The following is a 19,501-nucleotide window of genomic DNA, read 5'->3' on the forward strand; positions in this document are numbered from 1 at the left end:
GAAGCAACAGAGGAAACGTGGAATAGGCTGTATGAAAATGCTTGTATGCCTCAACATTTCTATAATGCTTTTGTGTTTAGAAAGCACTACATTGCCATGATCTCATTTGAGATATACACCAGCCCTGGGAGGGAGACAGGAAAAAAAAATCACTATTTTACAAATGAGCAGCCTGAAACTCTGATATCATGTGACTAGCCCAAGGTCACAGCTGGAAAGCATCAGGGCAGGGCTTGAACCAGAATCCTGGATTCTGCCTCGCAGGCTAAATGAATGGTGAGTGTTGCTCTGTCCTCAGCTGGGGAAGCAGTGATTGAGAAGCTCCTTCAGTACAGCTACCCGCTCCCCTCAGCAGGGAGGATGGCGCAGACCAGCACAGGGGGTGGGGTTTGCCCATCATGGCCCGTCACTTGTTTTTATATGACCCATAAACTAAGCATACATTTCATATTTTTTAATGGGTGAAAAAAGTCAAGAGAATAATATTTTATGACATAAAATTACAGGAAATTCAAATTTATTCCCTAAATAAATTTTAATTGAACATAAATGTGCTCATTCATTTACATGTTGTCTGTGGCTGTTTTCAAGAGGAAACAGCAGCACTGATTCATGGAGGCAGGGGGTACGGGAGCCACACACTGAAAATAGTCTCTATCTGCTCCTTTATAGGAGAAGGGCACGGTGTCCTGGCATGGGCTCTGCCCTTTCTTTTTAGAATTTTAAAAAAGAGCTAAGTATCTCTCTTTTCACCCCATTTTCATTCAGCAGAGAAGGAAGACACACTTTGTGTTGGAATCCACAGTGAAGGGAAAACAACTTGTGAAAATTGACCCAAAATAAACAGTGTTTGAGTCAATGGTTATAAAAGTAAAGAAGCTAGTAGGATTGTAATATCTCAGGAATAACCATCTCCGCTGGGTCGGTTGCGCCTTGCAGCACGGGGCATGGTGGCCCAGCTCGAGGGGAAGGAACGCAGGCAGAGGGACCAATGCCACGGCCACTGGGGGCTGTGCAATATGGCAGCACCGGATGAGGATATATGCGAAAGTTATACTTCAGCAGCAATAAAACAAGGATGGTGCTTTACATTTGTGTGTTTGTATAGTGTTTTACAATGGACAAAAAATATTTCACTTATATTTCTTCATTTTAAACTCCCAAGAACCCTATGAAATGGGGTAGCTAACCACAATGTTCTCCCACATTCAAGAAGTAGTGGTTTGATCTGCTGAACTAAGTCCAAAGGCATTTAAAGGTCCCCATGGTGCGCATCGTGTGAGAGACAGACACACTGCTGGGAACAGTGCCATCTAATTAACTACCCATGGTTTGATTTTGTCACTAAGAACCCCCAAGAGGTTTTAAATAATGATTCTCCCCCAAGGAGACCTCACATGCAAGAATTTAGGTTTTATAGCAAGGCCTGTGTGATGAATGGCATTGTTTTAAATTTCTTAATGGACTTTTGTTATGATCTAATCCTCTTCCCCACCCCAAGTAGGGGCCTTCTCACAGAACTATGCAGAAAAAGTGTTGCTTGTGTCCCAGGGGTAAGTTCCTCCATGATTTCTGTGCATAAACAATAATAAGCACAAGCTGCAGAATTGAGGTTAAAGGATTTTATCCTGTAACTTTTTTGTTCCCAAATCCCCAATAAGTCCAGAGTAAAACTGAGAGAGTCTGATCCCCCCGGAACCCTGTAATTGAGTCGGCATGCCGAAAGGAAAAGAGTGGACACAACAATATTTACTTTTGGTTGAAGGGTAAGATGGTCAGAAAGAACTCCTAGCTATTACTGTAAAAAGAATTTTAACAATAAAGAGTTCTTTATAGAAAGGACAAACTATAATCAACATTCTGAATTAAATCTTTTCATACACTCTGAGCAAATTTTGGTCTACCTCTAGAGCCAAAATTTTCCTCCTCAGAGTGTCAGGCATGGTTTTCACAAACAGGACATTTCTAACGGACCTCAGCTTTTGGCTTCCAATTTTCAACTCAGTTTTCCTAAGTACAGCGGAACCAAGCAGGCCCAAAGGGAAACAAGGGAGTGATACCCACATCTATTAGTTTTTGGCAAAGAGGGGAGGATGGTGAGATATAAAGAAGCTGGAGATTTGGGAGGCCTTTATGCAGGTCACATTCAAGATATAGTTTTTACTAACTTCACTGTAAAGGAACCCCTTCTCTGGGTTGTTTTAATATTAATGGTATTTGTTGCAATTTCCTGATCGCTTATCTGTATCCTCCCATGACGATCAATAGTTCTCACCTCAGAGTGACTTTTGGCCCCTGCCCTCCAGGGCACATATGACTATGTCTGGAGACATTCTGGGCTGGCACAGCTGACAGTGGATGGGTGTGCCATGGGCAGCTAGTGGGCAGAGGCTGGGGACGCTGCTCAACACACTCCAATGCATGGGGTGGCTCCCTGCAGCAAATGTCATGTGGATGTTATCAAACCAAATGATAATGGGGGCTGTGACACTCTGCACTGCATTGCAAAGGCCTTGAAGACATTTAGTAGGTACTCAATAAACATTTTTAGGAATAAATAACCATAAACATCATGTCTATCTTACTATTGTGATCCAATCATTGGCTTCCTACTTGAGATTTTTTTATGGTTCTTAACTTTCAGAGGTGTATACTGGAATATTTGGGGATGAAATGAAATGTCTGGGTATCCTTTAAAACGACCCAGGGACAGGAAGTGATAAAACAAGCCTGGCTACAAACTGGTAATTGTTGAAACCAGATGGAGGGTTCATGGGAGTTCATGCTACTATTCTATTTCTGTATGTATTTAAAATTTTCCAGAATAAAAAGTTTTCAAAATGTGAAGCACACTGAATAAAAAAAAATTGCTATGACCTCTTCTCCCTTACGCATAAAAACCGAATGTTTTGGTCTGTCAATGAAGCATTTCTACGTTTCTTTCTACTCCGCTTCCCTCATCTCTGCCTCAGCCTGAGGACAACGCCTGGCTGGTCTTTAGAGTATTTTGTTCTGGAAAAATCAAATGTGTTCCAAAAAGTAACGCCTCTCTTGGGTTAACTTCTAACTGACATTTACGACTTTTCCTTCCATCCCCTCCACCTCCCTCCAAAACCTAAGTTTGCCTGACAGGTTAAGGGGAAGGAAAGGAAATTAACATTTACTGAGTGCCCATGGTATGCCGGGTACTGTCCTGAGCACACTTTTCTTTTGTAAAATTTATGTGGTAGAAATATGAAAATAATTCAGTATCTTAAACATTTAACTTACTCATTTTAACTTGCTGAGAATTACACATTATATAAAGAAATCATGGCAAATTTGAGATGCTATTTGTTATTCTTTAGTGCCCCATTTTTTGCGTGTATATGCCCAAAATTTCAGAAAAAATGATCACTCTTCTTTTTCATTGTTTAAAATTGTAAACAATTTTTATTGTGGAAGTCCAAGTGCTCTCAATGCTGTAAAAAGTGGTCTGAGCATCCAAAGCAAACAGCACTCACACGCCTATACTTCCAAATATTTCAGAAAATATGGTAGGATGGCATCACCTCAACTATTTTAATTGTTTTGCCATAAACCATAATATGCATAAACTATTCATGTTTTGGCTTTTTCTGTGAGTTATAATTCAAAGTCACAGAACTTCTGCTAAACTGTGCTCTCTTAAATAGTTTACATGTTTCTCAATATCTTAACCCTTTGGGGAAACAGTCTTTTTTTTCCCACTAAAATTCTTCTTCTTCTTTTCAGTTCACTTGTTGTTTTTATTAAAAACTGGAGTCGGCCTCCACCTAGGATAGGCACAGGCTCCATGAGCATAGACTCCGGCATCACAGTGCCCGGAGCCGAATCCCAGATGCTTTATGTGTGTGTGGTGTGATCCTGGCAGAGTTACTTAGCCTCACTCCATACCTGCTTCACAAAGAGGCTAAGATGATTATATATAACCCATGTAAAGCAGTTAGCACAGGACCTTGTATTTAAGTAAGTACTCAATAAATGTTAGTCATGATCTCCATCACCATCATCTCTTGCTGAAAGTTTAAACAGCCAAAGAATGCTCACCCAAAACTGGTTCCCAAGAGACTGAGAAATCAAAGGCCGCAAAGGTGTGCTGCAGGAGCTCAGGAAGTTTCCATTAAAAACACTGGCCCAGAGAAGGGACCCAGAATTACTTATTGAGTCCTGCTGGCCTGTTCCCCCTGTCCGCAGAAGGAAGAAACCCTGCCTGAAATGTGTCTGGGCCCCTGGCAGCGGTAGCCCCTAATCTCTGCCTGGCTGCGAGGGTGACAATGAGATTGTCATTGTCTGCTGCCCCAGAAAACTCAAGTACTGAGAAATACGATGGACCAAATGTCCAGGGAAAGCTGCAACTCTGGATGGCCTTCAAAGAGCACCTGTGTAGTAATAAAAGGTCAGAAGTCCAGTTTGTTGGAAAATTTTTACCCTGAGTGTCAGTCCCAATAAGAGGCCTGCCCACTTCCAGAAATACAGTAGTACCTGTGTGTTACTGTAGGAACACACAGAGCTGTCTGGCAGGAAGAAAATTCATCATCTTCTCATTCAAATAAACAAATGCTATTAGGCAACTACCACATTCCCTTCTCACTCGACTGTTCCCATTCACTGACAGGCAGAGGAAAAGCACAGACTCAAGCAGCCCATATTGAGGAGAAATCATCTAGAGGAAAACAGACGTAAAAGTAAGAGGAGTCCCACGTAAAGCTGAAAGCTGTCAGAAAACCTCCCATTCAATGCAAAGTCAGAAAGCATCTGTACACACAGCCCCTGGAACGTGGCCTATGGTCTAACCTCCTCAATATATTTAACAAATCTAAGCAATCAACTTTCTTCACTACCTGCTTCCCCACCAAAATCTAGTCTCGATTAGCAAATCTCATGAAAGTGCTTTGGTATTTGGTAAAACTTTCCTCCTGAACTTTTATGTAAAGAAAACACTGGACTTCCAGCATAATTAGACTAAGTTTAAATAAAAGCAATTGCCTAATTTACAAGAGGAATTACTTAGAAAAATACCACCAGACTTAAAAGAAGAATGAATGAATTACTGGAAGTTATACTGCTGCAGTATTAATGCCTAATTATTGTCTGGCGTAGGAAAAAGCGAGCTGCTGCCTTCAATTACCAGCAGAATTACCTCTCTCACTAGGTAAGAGTAACAGATGGCGCATGAGGTAGCTGTTGCTATTGTTAAATCACTTTCTCACACCCAAACAGAGCCAGCTATTGCCCAATTGTGATACACTTCACAACACAATTAATTCCTTCTTATTTCTTTGCCCTGCACCCAATAAACAAGAAACTATTCAGATGATCCATTTATTGAAAGAATATGGCTGTTATAGCTGTTTCAAATGGTACATAGCCAACTAAAAAAAAGCAAAACAAACAACATTGCTGAGGAAACAATAAACATCTACTATGTACATTTCACACCCACTTTTGGATGGCTGGGAAGTGAATAAAAGACTACTTTGCTTCTTCAAACAGTATAGCTCAGTGTTACAGCTGAAAGGACTCTGGAAGTCATCTGGTCCGAGCACCCCCTTTTCCAGATAAAGAAAATTAAATCTGAGGCCATGAGGGGAGATCTCCAACATCCAAAGTCCCACAGCCAGTTATCAGGGAAAGCTTAGTGCTACTACCCCCAAGCTCCTGGCTCTAAGCCAGTGCTGTCCCCACTACCCTCTCTTGTGTTTCTGAAGTGAGCATGTTCCTGGGAAAGGGGCAGATGTCATCACCAGATATGACAATAGGAATGGCATTGGTGTTTTCTTAAAGGTCACTCAACTGGATGGCATCCATACACCTCTGCCCTGTTAGGTCCTGTTTGCTCCAGGGTCACTCCTGCTGCCTCGGGTCTCCAGATGCAGCCACGCTCGGATCAGAAATGCTGTCCCAGAGCTGCCCCAAGCCTAGATCTGGTGTCAACACCAACCAGCAAGTCCCCCAGCCAATGCCCAGCAACTAGAGCCAGGCTGCTCTCTGGCTTTTGTCAAGGCCCTGAAGGCTGGTGACAGGCTCCTCTCTGCCCCTCGGGTGGTAGAAGGCAGTCTGGGTTTCAGCCCTGAAATATTCAACCCAAGAAGCTTGAAATCCACTTTCATTCTCCTACCCTTCTTTAGTTTGGCACCTTTAGACCATGTTTCTGGATAGCCACAGGTGTTATTCACACAGTGACAACTGTAAGTGCCCATGTGACATTTGGTTCCACCATGTCAGACATTGACAGCTGCCTGGTGTGTTCTTGCTGTTCTCATGCCCTTGGTTGGCACTGTGATGCTGCCGGTCAGACAGGCCCACAGGGCCTCACTCCCTTCTCACCTCCCACGGAGGCCAACTCTGCTCCTCTGCCTGCTTGGCTGGCCTGGCCTTTGCCCTGCCTGTCCTCCCAGGTACTGCACCACACCTCTTAGGGCACACCCTTCCTTTCTGCTGCACATTCCTGCACTCGCAGAAACAGGCACCCTTGGCCCTGACTGGTGTGTCTCAGTTGGATGGGTGTCATCCTGCAAAACAAAAGGTTGCTGATTTGATTCCTGGTCAGGGCACATGCCTGGGCTGTGGGTCCCTGATTGGGGCATGTGAGAGAGGCAATCAATAGACACTTCTCTCCCTCTCTTTCTCCCTCTCTTCTCCTCTCTCTAATAAAAAATCTTTGCAAAAAAAAGAAAAAGAAAGTGGCACCCTAGGCTTCAAGCAACAAATGTGACTGCATAAAATTCTAAAAACTAAACTATAAAAACATTTCAATACTAGTTCTTAACCTTCTTTCTGCCGTGTCACCTGAGATGGATGGTATTCACACACATAACACCCTCCCCAAAGGTATATGCAATCTTGACAAAGCCTACAACAGCCTGTCACCAGGGCACCAGGGAAAGATGGGCTATAGACTGAGAGACTCCAGCCAGAAGGAACTGGAACCCTTCTGTACACACTGGAGGAAGCACATTTGAATGCAAGAGAGAGGGACACTGTGACAGGGACATACCTGACTCTGATTTAACATTTAAAAGGAAATCATTTGCAAATGTATCACTGGCCACTGAGCCACATGTCAGTAGGACAATGAACTAATAAATAAACTCCTCGGGCAAAGAATCCTTCTCTAAAATTACTAATTGGCCATTGATACATCTTTTTGAGCAACACTGGACTTTGACTTACAGCACTGGAACTTCTTAACAAGTAGCCCGGAGACCCCTATTTTCTGACTGAGCCTCCCAAAACACACCTTTAGATTCTACTTCGTGATGGATGACGGCAAGGGGCTTAGTGAACGTCTTCTTATTCTGCATCATGGCCCAGATTGTCGAGGCATCCAGCGAGGTGCAGGCTTCATCGGGAGGCACACACTGCAGGGAGGCAGAGCAAAGCAGAGCCAGGGTCATTCCAGAGGGCCTTCGCCAGCTCAGCCCCCACAGCTGTCCTGCGTCCCTTATCAGGCAGCTCACAGCTGGTTACCACAGAAAAACAGGAGGTCCGGGTGCTTTTCAGAGAGTCACAAACAATCTGGGAGATATAATAGCAGGCCCAGTGTATTCTCAGCTGCACTAGGAGATGCAAATATTGCTAGACAGCTTATAAATATTATCTCCAGCCCCGTCTTCCCACAAAACACCTGGAGGCTTTACTGTTATTTAGTGTGAAAAATAAAGAGACTGCATGACAAATGTTGGCCCTTGACCAAGCTGGCTTCACATAAATGGCTCACATATGCGATTTATGATTGTGGGAAACTTCATGTATTGCATTATGAAGGTGACAGATTTTACATTCGTTGTCCAAAAAGATAATCATGCTGCTGAGTTTGTTAGATTTTATTTTATATCCCAGTAAAGGCTCTTGCAAAATGAAGCTTTCCAGGGTCATCTGCTTTTATTTTGCAAAACAGAGTCCAGGGGAGTTGTGCCCAGGTGTGGACGTCATGAGGTCAGCTGCTTCTTGCTATTCTTAGGCCCTAAACTTAGAAACCAGCATGCCCAAGCCCAGAGGATGTTTTTAAAAAGTATGATCACATTCCATTACCCTTTCCTTTAGAATAACTTCGGTTCCTTGTCTATGCTCATCAATCAGTGAGCATAGAAACAATCTAATTAGATCACAATCTAATGTGATCGCCATTTATTTGCTTTTGTTTTAAGAAGAAATGCATCAACCATTTAAAAAGTCTATAGCTAGGCACCTCCAAAGTGAATTAACTCCCAGCTCCTCCAATCACAACAGAGCAAAGACTTGCGGCTGTATTGTCATTGCTGCTCGCAGAAACACTTGAGTCAGACACATACTATAAGCAGACAACTCCTCCTCCTCCATCAAAAAAAAAAACACAGAAAAGCTTGTACAATAGCCCCCTTGTCAAGGAAAACAACGGGTTTTCTGTAAAGAGGCATCATTATTAAACAGACTTGCTTTCTAGAAGAAGCTTTCTTACTTTCCTACTAGCACTTCGGTTAAGCAGGACTAAGACTCTACAACTAACGCGCTGCGAGAGAGCAAGACACTGCATGCTCCCTCCTGGCCTCAGTTTCATCAGCAAAGGGCAGTGTCGGACTCAATGATCTTTGAGACTGCTTCCTGGAAGATGCTTTGGCCCTATCTATCATCCTAGCAAGCACTCAGAAGTCACTAGAAATATGAAAATATTAACTGTAAGCAGTAAGCAGGGAGACAGTGGTAACAGCACATCCTGAGCCACTCACTGCTCTGTAAATGTGAATTGTCATTGTATCTGTAATGTGATCTCATTTGCTCCTCTACCTAGGAAGGAAGCCAGGTACAATTTTTCAATGAAAGTTCAATTTTAGAGATGAGGAAAGGCTGGTTCTAAGAGGTCGGGAGATTTGCTTTAAGTTCTGTTAATAAGTAACAGGCCTTCCTTGTCAGTCCCCACGCTCTTTCCACTGTATCTTACCTTGGGTACATATAGCAACTTTAGGTTTAGGATAATGTCCCACGTCATCCGCTGGGACTAAGAGCCCTCCTTAGAATGTTCTGAAGGAAACAGTTGGACTAATTTTCACAGGTGAACACACTGTGAAGCTGGGCTTCTACAGGCCAGGCTCAATGAAAGGTAGTAGCCAAGGCCATTGATAAATACCCCCAGTAACTGCCAGGCCTCCCTTCCTAGATTCCCAACTCCTAAAAGTTACCTTCTGCCTACAGCAAACAGCTGGGACTCACAGCTAAGCCGTCAGGTCCCCAGGGCTCCCCACCACCGCCCACCAAGTCCCAACCTTGACGGCTACTGGAGGGTGAATGCCATGAGGTGAAGGCATCAATGTTTCTAAAAACAACCTAAAGAACACAGTCTAAATCACCTTATATACACAAGCTCCCTAGTGATTATGATCAGATTTGCTCTATTTTCGTATGTGCCATAAAATTTTATTTGGTATTATCAGGGAAATGGGTTCCCCAGGGCAATATAATAGTACAAAGGACTCATATCAATGGTAACTGATCCGATAATGATTTTCCCTCCTATCTCTACATCTGTCTCACAACTTATGTATTCAGTGAGAGAACTCCACACGTACATTATTAATAATACAGCTTGATTATTAGACTTTCAGACATTGATTGGTATGTGACTAGAAAAGGACGAGAAATAAGCTTACATTGTAAAATATCTACAGAATAAATGCACATGTGAAATTACACATAATTATGAAAGATCACAGAAACAGAAGCACCTTAAGCACAGGTCAGCCTAAGGAGGTAAGTAACCTTCCCGACCCCGCTACAGTAGCCATTTCAGCAAGGTCAAAGGTTCTGATCTCCACTGAGGCAACAGAACACACTGGTTCAACCTGGGGAGGCGCATGAGGTGAATATGATGCACCGAATGTGGAACTGAGAACAATTTAGACATTTGTTAGTTTCCTTTAGAAGTCCTCCTGAGACAAGTCACCCTTCCAACTCACACACAGAAGGTCAAAAAACAATCGCAATGCAAGTCTCAATGGGTCCTGGAAAAACTAATCCTCACACTGAACTTGTCCTTTCCGCTGTCCGTACTTTTGGCACTGCACGCTATCTGAATAGCAAATACAAAGCCAGGCCTCTCCCTCAGTGGAAAACAGTTCTGATTTATCATCATAAGATACTATTGCTTAGCATGCATGGAAAAAAATCATACTGTCAGGATTTATTCTCTAAGACTCCAGAAAACTCAGTTGCTTGCTAACATGAACTTTATTAGTTCAGTCGGGCAGTTCCCAAACCAAAACCTCCACATGCAGTAACCTGTGATTGAACTTCTCTGGTAAGTCACACTGCCTCACCCAAACATGTCAAAGTAACAGTACGAATGGATGAAGGCCCACTAACCTTTGGTAACTTCAGGGGGTCCTTTTCCTTCTTGGTACATAAAGTGAGCTCACACTGCAGAAAGAGCAGTGAGGTGTTGAAGATAGACTTAAAAATAAAGCTGAATCGTTTCTTATCCACCTCGGCTTGCGAGATAGGGAAGAGCATCCTCTTGGGACTATAGAATTTCACAGATTCATCTTTGGGGCAGATGTTCTCAATGATGGTGTAATCAGACATCCTATCAGGGTTCGAATATGGAGAGATAAAGCACGTTTGGATGGCAAATCCCAGTTCCTGGTCCGCCTTAGTAACAGACACCTGCGAAGAACAGAACAATCAATACAGAAACAAGTCAGCATCTCACTTTCACTTTAGGTGCAAGAGTAACATACCAACACGGCTCTTCTGATGAGAGACATTTCTTTATTTTCACCAATATACAAATTTAGTCTCCTTTATAATGATACAAGTAACATATTGGTATGTATGGTGACAGGAAATTATTTAGTTCAAATGCCAGCCTGGGCAATTCCAATACAACATGACTAAGTCTCTTCAACCTCCCCTGAGTCCTCTGGGAGATAAAAGTAAAAGCCTATCATGTACATAAAGTGGATTTTCCAAAATAAATAAAACACCATCAGGCAAAACCCCTAATGTCATAACAGTGCATTTGTAAGGCATGCTCTTTTTACAAAGCTGCTCAAAAACACAGAGGCAGAATCTATCCAATGTAGGCAGGGAGCACTGAATGTCCAAACTGCTACAAGTCAGAGTGAGCCCAAAACACTGCAGAAAAGCTACAGACTCATCTAAAGTCCTGCTTCACAGGAACAGGCAGAAGCAGCCCCCATGGTGGGACGTCCGCTACCGTGCGATCTGGTGGCGATCACGAGCCTGGCAAAGCGTCCGGCCTCTCACAGGTCCAAGCCAGGCCTTGCCAAGTACTCTCCCCTCACTCTTTAAGTCCAACGGTATTTTAAGGGAAACCTAATCTGGAAACATTTCCGACTCATTTACACTTCCCTCTTACAAAATGTTTGTACCGGCAATATCCAAACCTTGTGAAGGTTCTTTTCTTTAGAAACAGGAAGTAGTGGTCAGCCAAGTGTAAACAGAATTCAAACCTCAACCATCCTGAACTCAGCTAAAATCCCTGGACCAGACCGGACTCTCCATTTGGTGACACGTGGATTGCTGTGCAAACTGCCTCTCCCTTCCAGGCTTCATTCCTTGACTAAACTTAGGATCAAAATAAACTTAAACACTTTAGAAATAAAGTTAGTCCTTAACCATAGACCAAGAGCCCCAGAATCCCTTCAAAAGGCATGAGGATATAAACACACTTTCCATTCTGAGAAACCCAGGGGAACTCCCGGCCATCGCACGGGGCTCTCAGTCCACAGCGCCGTTTTGCAAGATGCCTTCGTGGTTAACTACACAGCACTCAACAGTGAGGGCCACTGTGATCATGTCACTTCACCATGCCCTGAGCTCAATTCTTGAGAGCAATCTTATGAGATAAATATTTTCATCTCCACTTTATAAATACAGAAAAAACTGAACACACAGAAGGGATGACTTGTCAAGATCATATCTAGCAAATACTGGGTAAAACCAAAGCTTAAACCCAGATATTCTGATCACAAGTCCATTTTATCTTTCCTATTTCACTGCAGCTACAGGGTCAATTCAACCAGGCCCAAGGACTAGTGTTGGGAAAATGCAATGTGAGAAATACTTCCGGTAAATAGCGTTTGATAGTCTGTAATTATGCATGTCACTACTTTGGCAATATTTCTGAAAAGTAAGATATTTTATCTTGAAAAGATAGTAAACTACCTAAATGTCATTTAAACTAAAAAGTGTCCTATAACATGAACTCAGAACCCACAATGCCAAAATGTGTGACAGAGGAAATGTAAACCTTTTCTCTAATCCCAAACAAATATGAAATGGCAGAACATCTAAGGTATCCACAAAAGTTGTTTTGGAGGACAAGTGTTGTTATTAGTGTTTTACTCTAATAGGGACCGGAAATGAGTGGTGGAAGGGCTATCGGCTGTGCAGTGAGCCCAACTCCAGGAAACCTAGTGCTCTGGGGCTCACGGACATGAACTCTGGTCGTCAGTTTCCTCCCCTACAGATGGAGGGGTGCTGCCTACCACATACAGTTAGTTACTGTGAGGATTTGTAAAGTCAACATTACATGCAAACAGCATGGTTTGCAGTTACTCAATAAATACCAGCATTATCATAGTTATTTTTAATTCCGCATGATGAATGAACTAAAAGAGGCGCTGCCATCACGTGCTCCAGTATCGCAGGTGGCAAAAGCCAGGTGGCAAGACTGGTGATATCTCGGATTAAACGAAGGGGCCGTGGTCTAGAGTGAACGGAGGACTCTGGGAGGGGATATGGTAAGAATGGCTGGGAGAAAAAAAAACTGGAAATGGTTCTTTAGCCAAGCCAATGATTTAGTAAGTTTTACTTATCCTAAACAGAAACACTTTTAAAAAAAATGCGTCATTTTCTTATTAGCAGTGGAATCCAAACTGGGAAGCAAAGAATATGCATAGCTACTACCCCATTTAGCAAGACATTTACAGATTCTCTCTCATATTTTAGGTGGCTTAAAACAATTTACAATGTTTTCCCCCTGCCAAATTCTCCTCAATGCACTTAAAATTTAAAATGGTAGCAAAAAGATTTGGCTTGTTTCTTTTTCATCACCTGACAATATTTTTGACAGAATTTAATTGTGAAAAATATAGATGATATATGAAAAGACATAGTGGGAAAATACCACCAGTAAAAAACAACACAGACAAACAAACCCATGTTTCAATTAGACCCAGGCTGGGGGAAAAGAGAGAAAAACCAAGCCCCCAGGGCTGAATCCATGAGGAAGCCTGGTCACTGATTAGCATAAAGCAGCTAAGCCATGAATTAGCAAAAGCAGCACACATTTGGAAAAGAGCAAACTGCAGTTAAGCAGAGCCTCTAAAATCCATAGCACAACAGGGAGTCACCGACCAACTGCACACATGGCCTGCACAGCCAGAAAAGCAAGAAGAAAACAACGATCTTGGATTAGAGGAGATCTATGATTAGGAACAGCATGTAGAAAGCAGTTTATTTTCCCCAGTGGAGAAAGAAGGTGTACCCGAAGAAAGAGAAGACCACTTAAAACAGGGAATTAAAACAAGGAGAGATCCAGGAAAATGTCTAGAGGCAGTGGGCTCTGTCCCAGAACCTGTACAAATGTGAGAGTTCTTTGTCTTTCTAAAACAGAAATATGTGTGCTGAAGTTCCTTTTAATATACAGAGGTATCCCATTTGACCTGTTCCGCTTCTCACTCCTTCCACAGTGAAGTGCACCACTGGCTTGCACCAAAGCCAGCTCCTCAGATGGCAACCCCCTGTGAGACCAGCAGGCACCCCAGGGACCATAAGGGGAGTTAACTTCTCTGGAATCTGATCTGTGGACCTGGGTATTTGCACTGCTAAGAGGTTCTCCCCTTTCAAATGGCACTTCAGGATGAACGATAGTAGTGTCCACTGGGTAACAGCGTGGGCTCTGGAGTGAGTCCTGGCTCTGACCTCTAGTAGGTAGTCATTGTGTGACCTTGCACAAGGTTTTGCCTCCATTTTCTTACCTATAAAATGGGGATATTAATAGTCCTGTCTCACAGGATTGCTTTGAAGAGTAAATTACTACACTCTTTATACCTGAGTTTGGCACAAAATCAATCTGAGATACATGTTAGTTGTTGTTATTTCATTATCACCACCACTACCTAATATTTTTGTAGCTATTTCACAGACTTATGCTGTGCATGATTATTACCATTATACCTAGGAAATATTTTTAATAAATGTATAGATACATTTAAATAATGATCTAGAAAGAAACAATTTTCATGAGATACAGTACCACATAGCATGCCAACTTGTAGGCAGTTTAAAAGGTGAGATGTGAGGTGGTTTGAAATATGTGAGGTGGTCATGATTAACTCTGACACTGTAACTACTGAACTACTGTTCCAAAAATGCGAAGCAAGGACAGGCTTTGTCGGAATTCACACTGACAATGTGAATTCCTTCGCCTATAAAACCTTTGCCTGTAAAACACTCTCCATTTAGGATAATGTAGCAAATCTGGAAATTTTCTGCCTTGGTCGGAAATCAAGCTGGAAGCATTTTCTGAGCCCAGCCCTCACCCAGAGCTGGTTAAGCGCTGTGAGGAGGAGTTGGGAAGGTGCTTTAGCTCCCACCCGGGAGCTACCACAGGGTAGCTCTAAGAGGCCAAGGCTAATGTTGAAATCTCACCTCCACATAAATGTGTTCTTTCTCCGCCACAGAGAAGACCCCCTGGGAGGGCACCAGAAAGAGGTCAGTGTTGTACAGCTCCATGTTGAAGGTGATGTTTCTGTTGGGCGTGTCCTGGAAGCTACCGGGATTCCCCGCCTGCCGCAGGCTGCAGTTGAACTGGGGAAGAAAAAAAAGTAAGACAGAGGTAAATTACAGTCAAATGAAGGGTGAAGGTCCTGTAGTTTTATAAGGGTCTTAGCCTTTAATATCCAGCCCTTGCCCCCACAATTGTTCCTAAGTATAATTAGCCAAAAACACAACATTCTCCACAAACTACTTATTGCAAACACATACCACCAAAATTTCAGGTCGGCTGAAGAAGGTGGTATCTCCTTCGTCCATATCTCCTGGGAACCCATTATCACCTGACTCCAAATCTTCATAGCCATCTGGCCACCCACTGCTGTCCCCTGGGGATGGAACCTGTATCACAATCTAAAGGGCAAAGGAAGCACAGAGAGTGTCAAAACACCCCAAATCACATGCACTTGGTTTTACCACACACACTCACACACTCACACACACAATCCTCCTCCACCAAGTTTGCTTAGAATTTCTTTTTTGAAGTGATGAAAAATAAAAATAAGCCCAATTCATGTTCAAACTAATACCTGAACTAAAAGACTTATCTCCCTTTGTGAAAAAAATACAAATAATTTCAAACAGTGAGAAAATACTAGACACTGAAATAGGGTTGAATAGGGTTGTCCATAGACCTTCCTAGATAGTCTCCTCCTCCTAGGAGACTTCTCTTTACAGAGAACAGTCTAAGAAACATTAAGAGCTGGCTCATGCAAGGATCTTCTGTTATCTGTGTCCACTGAGATCTGTAAAAAGTCTGGTTTGAGGTAGAAGCAAAAAACGTAGTGTTTCCTATTGAGCCATTCTCTCCTCATCTCTTTTCTTGGACTCCTCTATCTTTGCACCATTTCTTCCTAAATATCTTTCTCAATGGTACTGAGATGCACAAAAGAACATCATGCTTTATTCCATGGTGCTGGTCAAAATGAGTATTCCTAGGTCAGTACTGGATAAGATAAAAAATTCACTGAAGACCATGACTCCACAAATACGTAGGGTAGTCGTGCTCTCTTTTTGTTCAATTTTTTGCTTTACATGTTTAGATTCTGAATATGTTGCAAAACACAAATATAGAGTAAGTCTGACAACTACTACAAATAAATATAACTGGCACAAATAGCTAAAATATTCACTGAAGGGAATAGAGTGGGAAGAGAATGTAGGAAAACCACTTCTCTATCCTTTACCAGGCCTTCAAAAGAAAGTACTGATGCAACTGAAGCAAGTGCCCAGGATCCCACGTACCCTGCTGTCAAATGTCTTGTCATCACAACCCCACCATAAAATGTCCATGTAAGAAGAGAGGGTTTTCAAGTGCTCCTGAGACATACACCTTCTTCCTCTGAGGCAAATGACCTTCTTTTCTTTTTTTAAAAAATTTAACAGATAGATTACCATAGCTTCTTATTGGTGTTAATTTAGACCCACAAGTTTAAAATTTCCAAATCAAGTACAGTGTATCAGCAATGTGACATTCATTGTATCTGGAAAAATGGGATAATTGCAACCAATATTAGTGTTGGAATTGGCAGGAGGGTGTTCATCATAGAGGTCAAAGGTTCATGAATTATTCTAATAACAAAGGGAGATTAGCTGGGCCAGCCTGGTGTTGAGGAAAGATGAGTAGACGAGAGGTCAGGAAGCTGGATCCAGTCCTGGTTCTGCCATTAAGATCCTCAAACCTAAGCAAGTCTCTTAACCCCCTGTAGTTCAATTTCCTCACCTGTGAAATGAGGAAGTTGAATGAGATCATCTTAGGGTTCTTGTCAGCTCAAACATCTAAGATTGTCTGAGGAACAGTAAATAGGGGCTCATAAGTGATTCAGTCCCCTCATGAGCTGCACTGACTGAAGTACCTCATCGTCAGTCTTTTTTCTCTGGTTGGGTCAGTGTATCTATCTACTGGCAGTGGAATGAATGAGAATAAGCAGTCCCGCTCCTCCGTGTCCCAGGACAAAGCTGAAATAGGTGCTAAGAGAGCAGGTGTAAGAAAACGCACCACATCAAAGCTGGACACAGGGCTCTTTGAGCCTTATTTTACCATCAAAAGTACAATGTGAACTGTGAAAGTAATACTATAAAGTTCTTTTAAAATATCACATCAAATTCTTTTAACATTCACTGCCTGGTGTCATCTCTGTGAGAAAAGGTTTAATCTGAAAGGACTTAGATGAATGGACGAGAGTGATTTCAGAAAGTACAGGTTAGCAGTTGCAATGGATTATCGGGGGATCTGTGAAATCCTCTTCTGGGTAACCAGAAGTGGGAGATTTCCTGCAATTTACGGTCTTTCTTAGAGGTGCAGAGAGACTTAATACTATTTCTTGATTGCCCTTTCTAAAGCCCTACAAGCTTTCTGGATTTCTCTCTTTTGACTCTTTTGTTCAGGAGAGAGGAAGAAGTCCTCCCATGTCTTGGCAGGACTCAGATGAGGCCAGAGAGATGGGGGTCTGGGTGGCTCAACAGTGTGGATGCGCTCCCTCACAGCCCAAGGGCTTGGGTTTTACCCTCACAAGGACCAGGCCATTTGATCCTGCAGCTCAGCCAGAAAGAAAGATCATAATTACCTTGCCAATGAACCCTTTGTTGCCAGGAGATGGAATAGATAGACACAAATGCTCCAACTAAGAAAACAGGGCCTCCCAATTCCCACAGATTCACCAACAAAGCATGTATAACAAAAAAAGTTCAGGGTCAAGGTGCAGCTCATTTTGTTGAGAACTGACACTGAGCTTTTTAGGGGCCTGGTGTATAGGCCCCTCCTCTTTTTTATAGAAATGTTAAGACTAATTTTACGGCAACACCCCACAAGCTCTGGCAAAGGGCCAAGCTTTGTTCTGGAGAACACTCACAGAGTTATAGTAAACCACACCATCAGGGGCTGACCGCCGGTGCCGAGTACCGCAGCCATTCAGGGGAGACTCCAAAATGAAGTGGGTGCCATTCATCTTGGCCTTGCAGTTAGGATCCAACAGGGTGAGCTCCATCCCCGAGTAGCTGTTGGCCTGAAACAACAACCACCGAAGATGTAAAGGGGGGCCCACAAACAGTTCTACAGCACAAACAGTTTGCCTGGTCCTCCAAGCACAGGTTGCTGGAGGCCTGCACCCCTCTGCCACCTTCCCTAACACTTCTCAAACAGGATTGTGTTTGTTGGCCTTGGAAATCCAATAGCAAAATACTGACACACAAGGATCTGGAGCCCCCCTTGCTGAGTACAACAGACACTGGGTGAGAATCACACAGACAAAGGGAAGTGAGCCATCCAACTAAGAAAACAGTGCCAAGTCTCTGGAGTCCAAAAGTGAAAGAGAGAGAAATAACTAACACATACTGACAGAAGATAGGGAGGGAATGGCCTTCTCTTCTCTCCTTTAAGGAACTGCACTGACCTGAAAAGAATCTTTTTCTACAGCGACAGTCATCTTTTCATTGTCGCATTTGACGGACAGGGCAACATCCATGCTTCCTTGCACCTCCTCAGGCTCTCTGGGACCAGGAAACAGTCGTAAGCTGGGGATGACAGGGTCCTTCGGCTGGAAGATCCCATCTTCTCCCCCTTCCTTCTGGCCTTTCCTGGGGACCTCCAGGAAAGGAAAGGGGAAACCTCTATGCAGGCCTCCTTTTTCCCGGGTGGGTGGGTTGTCCGGGGTGCCAGAGCCCCTCAGGATCAGTAGCTCGGGAGGGATGGTATGGACTTCCTCATCTCTCATCTCCTCTGGTGGTGACAGAAGAGAGGAAAACATCAAGGGTGTTGGATGCCAGACCACAATCATCATCGTTAGAGGCAAGAACAGAAAGAATTAGCACAGAATGGATGTGTATAAAATTAATCTTAACCAGTAATGTGAAAAAGATGAGTTGTCTAGAAGCCTGAATTTTAGTCCTGGTGTTTTTAACGGACTAAGTGGCTTTGGGCCAGTGGCTTTCTTCTTTGTGCCTTAGTTTCCCAAGTTTTAAAATTAAGAGATTTAATGAGACCAAGTGGTTCTCAGATTTGGCTGCACATTAAAATCACTTTGGGAAGCATTAAAAAAAAATCCCTCTGCCCAGGCTACACCCTCTGGAGTGGTACCTGATCATTAATACGTCCTAAGGCTCCCACATGATTCCAATGTACAGCCTAGACTGAGAGCCACTGGGTTAGATGACTTCCAAAGCCCTAGAAACTATAAAAATCTATCATTTGAATGTCATGTGGGACAATATTAGCTGGTTCGTGTGCCAATGAAATACTTCCCTTGAATCTAGAGACTCTTTAGAAAAGTTTCTCTAAAGACTCTCAGGCTTCTTTTTGACTCCTAAATTCTAACAGGTGTCTGGGCACTGTGGCCCTTTAAGAACCTAGATCTAAAGGAGAAAAGAAAGCTGCTTAGTTCCCCCCTCCCCAAAAAAAAGCTACTTGGATACTTACTCCTTCAAAGGGAAAAGCATATTCCCATTTAACTAATACTCCATGTTTTTCTATATTGTTAACAACATAGAGAAAAACAAACAGACAAAAACCCTTTCCCTGGTATTCTCTGAAACCATTCTCCAAAGCCAGCTGATGTAAGCTTGAGGTCAATGCAGCTCAATGGGAGTTGGAAGAAAAGGTGATCAGTGGACATTTACTCTCCTCTAACATCATTTCTTTGAAAAAGATAATACAGCTGTATGGGTCCAAAACAAGTCAGAACTTTGGAGGGTTTTTAAATTTGTACTT

General features: G+C 42.9%; 1 protein-coding gene across 2 annotated transcripts in view; it reads right to left on the minus strand.

The window, feature by feature from the left end:
- Positions 1-19,501, minus strand: part of TGFBR3 (transforming growth factor beta receptor 3) — a 195,278-nt gene that overhangs the window by 17,179 nt on the left and 158,598 nt on the right. For both annotated transcript variants that reach the window (XM_037045478.1, XM_037045477.1), the window contains exons 9-14: positions 18,189-18,514; positions 17,649-17,801; positions 15,010-15,150; positions 14,674-14,832; positions 10,360-10,659; positions 7,262-7,382 (exon numbers count right to left, since the gene is read on the minus strand). In XM_037045478.1, coding sequence (XP_036901373.1) covers positions 7,262-7,382; positions 10,360-10,659; positions 14,674-14,832; positions 15,010-15,150; positions 17,649-17,801; positions 18,189-18,514 — 1,200 coding nt within the window. The remainder of the gene's footprint in view (positions 1-7,261; positions 7,383-10,359; positions 10,660-14,673; positions 14,833-15,009; positions 15,151-17,648; positions 17,802-18,188; positions 18,515-19,501) is intronic.

This window comes from Sturnira hondurensis, unplaced genomic scaffold (assembly GCF_014824575.4).
Source record: "Sturnira hondurensis isolate 20B ecotype Veracruz unplaced genomic scaffold, ASM1482457v3 Scaffold0004322, whole genome shotgun sequence".
NCBI classification, from domain to species: domain Eukaryota; kingdom Metazoa; phylum Chordata; class Mammalia; order Chiroptera; family Phyllostomidae; genus Sturnira; species Sturnira hondurensis.